This window comes from Seriola lalandi, unplaced genomic scaffold (assembly GCF_002814215.2).
Source record: "Seriola lalandi dorsalis isolate HSWRI2012SDOR001 ecotype SW California unplaced genomic scaffold, Sedor1 jcf7180002054972, whole genome shotgun sequence".
NCBI lineage: Eukaryota > Metazoa > Chordata > Actinopteri > Carangiformes > Carangidae > Seriola > Seriola lalandi.
Genome location: NW_019525660.1, coordinates 2775582 through 2786716, shown reverse-complemented (window position 1 = coordinate 2786716; position 11135 = coordinate 2775582). Strand labels below are relative to the sequence as shown.

Sequence of the window (11135 nt, the reverse complement as noted above, 5' to 3'; positions counted from 1 at the left end):
TATTATTTTCCAGATTAATCGTTGTCTATAAATGATGTGGTTCATATGTTGTGATCTGAAGACTGAACTGCAGATCACAGCACAACCAGATGAATCAAAGTATCTGTCAACAATTAACATCTGTCACAAGGGGGGGCTAAATGTCAATAAATTTGATACAATTTAGCTTTCTGTTTTTAGTTTTTAATGAACATCATGTACAATATTAAATTGCATAAGCCCATCTTTACTATATGGAGAGGAGTCATGGGTTTGTTCAATGATGTCATGTCTTATTTAGAAATAGAGGGCCCAGATCATGTTCACACATATCACATATATCACTGTCTTCATTGGCTAGAAGTGGATCACATCAGTACAGTTCTCAGATCTTTGTGTTGCATTCCCACATGCCAAACAATTCATTTAAAAATACCACTGTTTGTTTATAAAGCACTGAATGGTTTCTGATCTGCTGCCACATTATGACCCATCCACACCTCTCAGTTCTGGGATGGAACTAATTACTGTCCACAGAGTCATTTTTTGTTCATATGGTTTGGCAGTGTTGCTAGATTTTGGCAAAATGTCTCAAGTATTATGTCTAACATTACTAGGAATGTGAATCCCCCACTCACAGTGTCTGCTATTTCTTTATGCTTAAGCCTAAGCTTGATTATATTACGCCAAAACACAAAATATTATTTTCTGGTCAAAGCTACTGGAGAAAATTATTGTTTTAGTATAAATGTGTGTGGTTAACTTTCTCCTTTCCTTATGTTTTTATATATTTGCTTGCTTACTTGTGTTTAAAGGAAAGACTAACTTGGTGTCTTAGTATTGGTTTTGGACCATCAGAAAGACAAGAGATATTACAAAAGATAGTCCCTCATTTGGTATTTTGATGATAGTGGTGGAGAGCACTGACACACTCCCACAATCTCCCATAGGTGTTGAACTCAGTTGGGATCTGTTAAATGTGAAGGCCACAGCATATGATTCAAATTTTAAATCACTTTCATCAAACCATTCACTGAACCCTTGTGCCCTATTGATGCCCTATTTCCAGGATTTTCCTTTAATCTCTTACCAGTCTGTATCACTATATGTATTTTCTTTGGTTACTTCATATATATACACATGTACTTCATGTGTACTCTGCTATTTTTGTGGATGTCATCATGGATAATCGAGGAAATTGGCGTAACTTTGGTGTGATTTAAAATGAAGCCATCACACCAACAACTTATCAATATATGTAGGCTGAGTTATGTAAACATTTGCTTGCAGAAGAGACTTGGCTCTTCAGGTTTTCATACCCGGAAATAGGGTCAGAGTGGTAGCTCACACATTTTTTTCTTTCTTCATCTCTGTTGGTTGTCCCTGCTTGCCACAGTTCAAAACACAAAAGCAATCAGGCATGTACATTTACTCTTAACACCAGTCTCTAAAAGATGGTGCATTGTTTACAAATTCTCAGAGCATAATTTCATTAATGGTCTGCAAGTAGACATCCCAACAACACCAAATTCAGATAATATTAGAAGAAAGATGACACACGTGGTGACTCTAAATGAGTTAAGCCAGTGTTCAAGTGGGTTAAGCTTTCTTAAAACAGACACTCATCCTGTGATGATGTCATTTACAACAAATTGGCTGCATGTGTGTGGGTTTATGGAGGTAAACCAAACCTGATTTTCCAGAAAAAACATTCAAATTGCATTTTCTTCCCCCAGTGAAACCATTTTACAAGTCAAACTGAACACTTTAAAATACTAATACTTGCAGAATAGGGACACTTTCCCCCAACAAAGAAATGTTCATATGAATTTTATATTATGGGCACGCACTTTTCAAAATTTACCAAACAAAACAAGAGCATCAAAATCATAAGTAAAATCATTTCACCGTGAATTCACGTGGGAAATATTGAATTTAATAAGATTGCAAAAGTTGAGTATTTGCTCATTGTATATTTAAATTATTCTCCAAAAATTTTAATTACAGGAACAAAACAGTTTAAAAAAAAAAAAAAAGCCGTTTTTGATGATGTACCAAATCAGTGGGTTAGACCTCTGCCTCCAAAGTATTAGCTTTGCCGGTATAAAATGGCCGATGAACTGGAAATGTGGGAATTTACAGGCAATACTCCCTCCTGGTGGTGGCTTTATGAACTCAATTCACAAGATTACAAAAGACATGAGGCAGATTACCAACTAACACTGATGAAAATCATCACACTGCAGCTTCCACAGTGCTGATATTTATGCACTCCCCTCTGAAATGTAACCCACAGGATTTGAATTAAGACTGCGAGATAAGATAGATTTTCAAAACATTAAAAACTTTAATAAAAGCAGAATACAACATAGGGGCGAACTGAACACATGGATTTCAAACAGTTTTAATCTAAACAAACGCCTGTAATGGGACGGGAGAAGTGGAAAAAAAGTAATTTACAGTTAACAAAACAGTCCGTGACATTTCTCCAAAAAAATACTTTGTCACGGAAGTGTTTAAGATCAAGAAACTCAAGCAATCGAGTCCCATGCTGCCCGACACTGCCACCAACTTCACTTAAAACCCTGAGTTCATGATGCAAAAATAACAGACACATCTGGCTGGTTTGCAAGACAAACAAACTCATTTCTGAGTGAGCAGTGACTGACATTGATTACGGCTTTACAAATGGTTCAAAACAAGTCTTTCCCCCAAACATAACAAAAGTACGATTCAATAATTCACAATTCTTAGTAGTAAAGTCCATAATGTGTGGAATAAGAGGACAGATGGGGTCCGGGTGGGGGAGAGCCAGGATCCAGAGGACAGTCTCATTCATTCCGTGTGGGTGATGGGCACTGCTTCATTTGAATGAACAAAACAAAGACCCCTCACCCCCACCTGGGCTTATATGATGTGTGTGTGCGCATGTGTGTGTGTGTGTAAATTCAAGTTCGTTGTAATCAGAATTTTCCCCATGAACATCTCAAAACTGGAGGAAGCCACTAATAGCCACCGCCAAATCCACCCCCCCTGCCGTAGCCACCACCGCCGCCGCCGCCTCTGTTGTAAGGAGCCCCGCTCCTGTAGGAATAGCTGCCCCCCTTCACTGCACCATAATTTGAGTGCTGCTGTCCATAGCCGTCCCCAAAGTCACCATTACTGTACCCACCCCCCATCTGGTTGTCGTATTCTTCGTAGCCCCCATAACCCCCGTAGCCTCCACCACCGTTGTAACCCCCGCCATAGCCGTAGCCGCCTCCGTAATTGCCGCCGTAGCCTCCTCCGTAGCCGCCACCCCCTCTTCCGCCGCCATAGTTTTGCATCCCTCTCCCTCGACCCCTTCCTCCTCGGCCGCCGGTGGACATCTCCTGCTTGGTCAGAGCTTTCTTCACTTCCACCTTGTTTCCATTGATGGTGTGGTATTTGGTCAGCACCGCTTTGGTTGCAGAATCGGTGTCCTCAAAAAAGACAAAGCCGAAGCCTCTCTTCCTGCCGGTCTGCTTGTCAGAGATGATCTCGGCCTTCTCCACCACGCCGAACTGGGAGAAGTACTCGGTCAGGTTATCCGGCTCAATGTGGTCTTTCACGCCGCCGACGAATATTTTCTTGACGTTGGCGAGGATGTCCGGGTTGTTCGCGTCCTCTCGAGCTATGGCCCTTTTCAGCTCCACGTTGTTGCCTTCGACGACATGTGGCTTAGCCGCCATTGCTGCGTCGGCCTCCTCCGGTGTCGAGTAGGTGATAAAGCCGAAACAGCGGGACCGTCCGAGTTGCTGGTTCATGACCACAACGCAGTCACTTAGCGTCCCGTACTGCTCAAAATACTTGCGGAGGCCATCTTCCGTGGTCTCAACATTCAGTCCTCCGACAAAAAGCTTGCAAAGTTTAGCCGTCATGATTGAATTTCTTCTGTGGATGGTATGATGAGACCGTCCCTCTTCTTCTTCAATGGACGACGTCAGGGCGGGCCGTTTGACTCAATCGCCATCGTAAAACGTATCCGTCGCTGATTGGTCATCTTGAAAAAATCTCCACCCACATTGGCTGGCGAGCGACTCACGTTTCTGCCGCCTTCTAGTCCTGTCGGAAATCTTAAGTTCCTTGTTAGACGCGTGGATTTCAACCGTTGTGATGGTTATATTCCTTTTTTTCTTACTGCTGTTGCATCGGATCTCTTACTGTATACAACTTTGTAAAAATGTAACACTGTAAAGTAAAAGCAAGTAATTGATATCTCTTTTTTTTTTTTTTAGCACATGTACTCCTTAAAATCACATGACATCATGAAGACCCCACAAAGTAAAACTATATCCCAATTAATTCCCTTAGCTTATATCACTGGTACTGTACAACCAGCGAACACAACTATGCAGCATAATGCCTACCTTTATATGAACGTAAAACAGACAGACATGCCCTTATGTTCTTTAAATATAACAGAAATCAACATTTTATAACATTATGACAGAAATAATGTTAACAACAGTTTTAGAACAGGACTATAACAACATTATTTGAGTACCCTTTTAAATTAACTTCCTTCAGATGCAGACCACCAATGTTCAAACTGTACTTCCAACATGTAGCTGTTGAGCCACCTACAAAGTTGCATAACCTGACTGAGGGCTGATAAGGAATCGCACTTTTTATTAAAATGCCAATTGTCTTACCCAACAATTTTCAATGTAATGGCCACCAGCTGATCCACTTAGAGTATTTTCCCGTTCTTAAAATACTGTAATTCTTCATAGTACCATACGTTTAATATTTGCTCTGTGGCTGTGCTTGACATTTAAGAACTGTGCCTTTAAACTGTGAAATGCAATCTTTTTTTTAAACAATTTAATCTACATTTAAATTACACTGGTCGTATGGTAATGGTTCTCAGAAAGTTTTTAAAATTGGCACATACCTTAACAATTTTAGGTTAGCTGTTCTCAATAAATGAAACTTGTCTCCCCTCCCTCCCCAAGCAGCTGATAAAAAAGATTTTTCAAGTTGCTTCTCCAATTTAGTTCAAAACAATCTACAGCACATTAAAACATGATGCAACACACCCATGTTTTCAGCCAGTACTTGCTGTAATTGCTTCCACTGCCAATTTTTGCAGTACTTTTGGCACAGCCTTGTCACCATGAAACCTGCAGCATCGGTTTTGGGAAACCATCCAACTGTTAAACTAGGTCGTCAAGTTTTGTTTTTCATAATTTAGCACTACACTTCTATGTTGAGTCTGATTCCCAATTTACATTCTACATACTTGCAGGTGCCCTGTGGAGTTTCTGACCTCTAACAGGCTATGGAGCAGTTTTACTAGCTGTGGGTCGCCATTTTGATTATCTCGTGCATGTGCATGAAGCTGACATGACAGACTCCTGACAATGATGTAATACTGTTCCACTGACTTACAGGTGGCACTGTGCCAAGGTGAGCAGCAACGTGCCATCAAAGGCAAGGAGGAATGAGACTGCAAGCTAGTAAACATGGTTGTAAGCAATACAGGGCTTAAAATAGTTCAAAAATCTACTTTGCAAATGTTTTATCAGGAAGTAAATACATTGTATTTAGGTGAGTGAAGAGAACATAACTTTAGTTTACAGAAAGACTCCACAGTGTACCTTTAAAATAAACACAACCCTCATGCTATACAGAGATACAGAAACCAGGCTTGCCTACTTGGTTTCCCGAAAGAGGCACAAAATTATGACATTACTACAGACCAATCTATACCAGCTCCTGCATATACAAGCACCAATTTAATTGGATATACATTACATTATTCACTATTCCAAAGTCCCAGAGATGTACTCAGGAATTTGTACGATGCCAACCTGGTTGAATGAAAAACAAATACACCCACCAACTTTGGATCTTTGGCCTCACAAACCATATCTGTGCAACAGAATGAAAATAATCCGTGTGACCTCCATTTGACACCCCTTTGTGATGGGTATCACCAGTGGGAAACATGCAACTATGCTCAATGTAAAAAAACAAAAGTAACATAACAAGTCTCTTGGTATATAAAAATATAGAGATTTATTGTGGATTCATAAAAAGCACGGCCAACATAACAGATGTTTCCTTTTCCTACGGGATGATCAGAAGCATCATTAATCCTATAAAGGGGACAGAAGTAAAATTTACACTCCGATCGGCATGTCAAGCATCAGTCAAACACAGTATTGTTGTCACGCACATTGTTGCTACTTATGTCACACTAGGTGTTATGAAACATCACAGCACATCAGACAGGATTTAGTAACAGGAATGTGCTTTCCTTCAATTTTGGGGGAATGAGCGATTACCGTTTGACTTTCAGTTATATTTTGTGTTGAAGTTTTAGTGCTTGTTTTACTCATACCAATACAGCTAAGACATCAAGTACAAATTACAATGCCAATAAGTATAGCCACTTTCCGGCATTATAAAGTACTGTATATAAAGTCTGATGTGTTGTTAAATGTCCTCAACATCAAGAGTTTCTTGATAAGCTCATTTTTTAAAACCGATAAAGAGCATTTCTGCCTTCTTCTGTGAGAGCATGATAGAGACCACTTCATGCATCTTTGCTGCTTAATTAGCAGCAACCTTTAAAATTTAACATTGAAATCAAACCAACACTATCCAATTAGGACAAACACACAGCCCTGGTCAACAATAATGAATTTCCTTTTAGATTCTGGTCAGCAGACTTAAAGATCCAAAAATGTACAATGACAAACTCACAGCAGACTTGAATATTTCCTCAAACACGGCACTCACTGGCCTCCCACTGGCGCCTGAAACTTAAACTGGTAAAACTGTGCACCTCTCTGTTCCATGCCAATTTTAGGTGCATTAAAGCAAAAGTATTACAAACAAACTGTTGTTCATACATTGAGGCTGTATGAACACTGTGTTTGTAATACTCTTGGTCATTTCTGGCCATTATGATCAACCTCTTGTTTATCTAACTACTAGCATCTGATATCCTGCAACACCTCCTGTTTATGTCCTCAAGTGGCATATTATATTTAACAACACCTGCTGTCTTTAAGGCTCAAGGGCAGTGTAATACAGGGAAACGTGGGATCCCCCGAGAGAGATTCCACACAACATAAGGGGAATTTGACGGGATCAGTCCCAGTTCATTTTGTAGCCTAGCAGACGTTTCACTGCAATAAATTTTAGTTATTTATTCATAGATCCTGTAAGCCAGCAGACATCTTTGGTGTGTTTAATATAATGGTTTCTCAACTTTAGGTCAATGTAGGGATTTATATGCATTTGAGTTTCTGTCATAGTTCTTTGTTTTGCAACAAGTCTGCGGAGAAATGTAGCGTCCAAGCTTCGTTATACTGGATTTTCAGCCAAATGCAGAATGCCAATGACGCAATTCACATTTCATTAAGACATGCCTTGGACGAAGATTATCACGCTTAGGATACAGCCATGTGTAACTTTGGTTTTACTTTACTATGAAAATAACATACAACCATATAATGTGACTTAAGTCTGACACAACCCTTTATGGGATTAAATCCTGTAAACATTGTAGACGTAAAAACACAAGACAACATTATAACCATTTATTGTATTTTGAAACACACAGTGCTCAAATGCAAGATTCTTCTCCAGGAAAATCAGTTGTTCAGTCAGTGGTTTCCAACCTGGGGGCCCAAGATAAATCTGAGAATTAAGAGTTTAAAAAAATAAAAATAAATAAATAAATAAATAAATAAAACTATAAACCCACACCACCACCTTTATTTTTCTCATTTTTAAAAATTTGATGCTACACTCAGCTCCTTACCTTACCTTCTGAGGACAAATTCAAAATGTACATACTTAAAATTGCCACCATACCTGTGTTGGTAATATCAATGGGATAAATCTGTGACTTGAGAACAAGAATTTAATAAAATGTAGCTTTTCTCTTTTCCCCCTACATTTAATACTGAATGTTTGTACCTTTTCAGGAAAGTAAAAATCATTGAAATTCAACATCCTAAGAAAGAAACGCTTATATCCACACTAAAACCCTAACCTCTTATGAGAGGTCACAAGAAGATTGTTTTGAAAGGTCACGGGCCAAAAAGGATGGAAACCCCTGGCTTAAGTATTGTGGTGTAACAGATCACTTCACAGGTCCATTGTTCAATCACCGCTGGGCATTGGGAAAAGAACGTTTCTGATTGCACTGGAGCACTGTGTTATCAAAATTCCCCCAAACATATTCAGTAGACCCTGTCAAATTAGACTCATTCAAATGCATTTCGACCACTCTGGGGAATCCTTTGTGAAAACTGACTTCACCTGAGGGGGAGAAGGCACTACCACTCTCCGGTCCCCCCGTCGGCGTGGAGACACACACCCCATCGTTTTCGGGGTGATGTCCTCGTGCCCAGGTTACCGTAGCAACCTGGAGGAGATGGGAGAGAAACAGAGTGAGTAACTGGGGGGAGCAAGTTTTCTGGAGGAGACACCAATTTCCTTGTTCCATTATCTCATTTAATGGTGGAACAAAATCTGGGTCCCCTTCCACCCACTTAAAAGTTCATTAAAGATCAAATTAAGTAACCCCCCCACCCACATTTGTTTTTATTTTAAGATTAGCTATATAAAAGGCGCATTGAGCTATGAAGTGTCAGTTAAGTTGTTTAAGATTAAATAATGGCACACTTGTGCACCATCTCAAAGATAATCCATACATGGTTGACCAACACAGAGTGAAGACAGGTTGATTTACATACCTAGTTTGCTGGATGTGGATATCCTAAAGAGATATTTCAGACTCCTATCACAATCGACCCCAGGTAATCAACAGGGTCCTGATGTAGCCTACAAACAAACTGCTACGGCTATTTTGGCTGGGATAGCCTACAGGAATACAAGTAAGAACACCTAAATGTAGGAATAATCAAAGATAAATATCAGAGCCCTCATGTCCACATATAGATATATATTCAAATATGTAAAAAGAAAAATATTTAAAAAAAGGTTATATTAGCAATGTCTAAAAACCACAATTTTAAAAACAAGGTCAAACCCTACAAAGCCTACATGCATTGGCTGTGGGTAGACTACAACCATTCGGTAACCATTTCACCCACCTGAGAGTAAGGGAATAAACTGTGGGAAAGATGCCATGTAACTAAAGATCAACAAGATGGTGCCACTTATAAAACCTGTGGATGAAGCTTGAGGAAGCCTGGTTAAATAAGTAAAATAACTAAGCTAAGTGGTATAACGTTTTATTTAAAATGAACATACATAAGCATACCAAAGTGTTTTAACAGTAGGTTTGTTCTCCAGACATGAAAGTATACAATATACATTAGATATTGCTACAGGTAAATGGAAAATGAACAATATTTGGGTTGAAACTAGTTCTATGCGTGAGTTTGAGTACAGTATAGGGAAGGAAACAAGGAAACTGGATCCTGCAGTGTCACTTTCCCGCCTTTGCTGAATGACCAAAGTAAATAATTATACAAATTGAAGTTATCAGTATAACATAGCTATGAAATCCAAAACCACATAACATGCTTTCTCAAACTCATACATTGAAAAATCACACTAATTTTACTCCAGAAAACAAAATCTAATCTAATTGCTTAAAATGTAAATATTAGGATAATCAGAACTTGTCAGAAAAACAATCCTACATCGAAATTTTCAAAACAACGGGTGAACCGAATAAAAAAAATAATCAACTCTAAACGACAACCACACGCCATCGGCGTGGGAACATAAAAGGGATCACTGTGTGTTTTATTCTTCATGTTAATGTGTCCTAGTTGAACGGCAACAATCGCTGCTCGTTATTATCAGGTTTTCTGGGAAGTGACCTTCCTACCTGTTTGGGTTTTTGAGGTCTTCATTATGATTAGGGGTGTCTCTGTCCGTATCTCTGCCATGGTTGGGTTTCACGGCAGACGCCCCGTAACTGAATTTGAGTTTAGTCGTTCAAATCCTGGCTGGAGGTAATTTGTGGCAGGGGGATGGGTGGTTGACTTTCCATTGTACAGTCTCATCTAGTAGCCGCCGCCGTAGCCCCCCCTTGGGTAGCCACCACCGCCGCCGCCTCTGGTGTATGGGGCAGCGCTCCTTTGACCACCGAAGGGCCCTTTCATGGGGCCATAACCAGACGAATGCTGGCCATAGCCGCTGCCAAACTCGTTGTAGCCGTTTCCACCACCATACCCACTTCCCTGGTCTCCATAGCCGCCCCCATATGGTCCGCCGTACCCTCCGTAGCCGCCACAGTTGTAGCCTCCGCCATTTCCGTAGTTGTAGTTTCCGCCGTAGTCCCTGCCGCCGTAGCCATTTTGATTTCCCCTCATGCCTCTACCTGGTCTACCCCGAGGCGCCATAGCGCTTCTGTTGGCCGCCTGCATCTCCTGCTTGGTCAGGGCTTTCTTAACCTCAACCTTGTGTCCATTGACAGTGTGGAATTTCACAACGACCGCCTTGTCAGCTGCGTCGTGGTCGGTGAAATACACAAAGCCGAACCCCCTTTTCTTTCCGGTCTCCTTCTCCGAGATGACTTCGGCCTTCTCGATCTGACCGTACTGGGAGAAGTATTCGGTCAGATGTTCCTCTTCAATGTCGTCTTTCAGGCCGCCGACAAATATTTTCTTAACCTTTGCGAGTGCCTCTGGCTTGTTAGCGTCTTCTCTCGCCACGGCCCGCTTCACCTCGACAGCATTGCCGTCGACAGTGTGCGGCCTAGCCGCCATTGCTGCATCGGCCTCCTCTGGTGTGGAGTAAGTTACAAAGCCGAAACAGCGGGACCGCTGCAACTGCTTGTTCACGACGACAACGCAGTCGGTAAGCGTACCGTACTGCTCGAAATGCTTGCGCAGGCCATCGTCGTCGGTGTCCACATTCAGTCCACCCACGAAAAGTTTGCAAAGCTGGTCGGTCATTTTTGAACAACAGTGAGATGATAATCTCTCAACAAAGTCAGTCGTCTGTTAATCTCAAAATGGTGGCGGGGGGAAGAACGCAGATGCATTTATACCGGAGGCGAAGCTTGAAATTCGGCACCACCTCTTCCGGTCCACTATTCTTTCTCTGTACAAAAAAAGACAACCGATATTCTGTGTAAAGGCTCTAAAACGATATAATGTAAAACCGAAGCAATAATGGGGAATGGGCTTATTTAA

General features: G+C 40.9%; 2 protein-coding genes across 2 annotated transcripts; both read right to left on the bottom strand.

Moving 5' to 3' along the window:
- Positions 1 to 2302: 2302 nt before the first annotated feature.
- LOC111648264 (heterogeneous nuclear ribonucleoprotein A0-like) lies at positions 2303 to 8844 on the bottom strand. The gene is made up of 2 exons (XM_087171781.1): positions 8718 to 8844; positions 2303 to 8386 (listed from the first exon to the last, which is right to left on the bottom strand). The coding sequence occupies exon 2, from the start codon at positions 3876 to 3878 to the stop codon at positions 2985 to 2987; it is 894 nt and encodes a 297-aa protein (XP_087027907.1). The 5' UTR covers positions 3879 to 8386; positions 8718 to 8844; the 3' UTR covers positions 2303 to 2984.
- A 358-nt stretch (positions 8845 to 9202) lies between these two features.
- Positions 9203 to 10976, bottom strand: hnrnpa0a (heterogeneous nuclear ribonucleoprotein A0a). The gene has a single exon (XM_023398096.2). It carries the CDS (start codon positions 10893 to 10895, stop codon positions 10002 to 10004), a length of 894 nt encoding a protein of 297 aa, XP_023253864.2. The 5' UTR covers positions 10896 to 10976; the 3' UTR covers positions 9203 to 10001.
- Between the last annotated feature and the right edge of the window lie 159 nt (positions 10977 to 11135).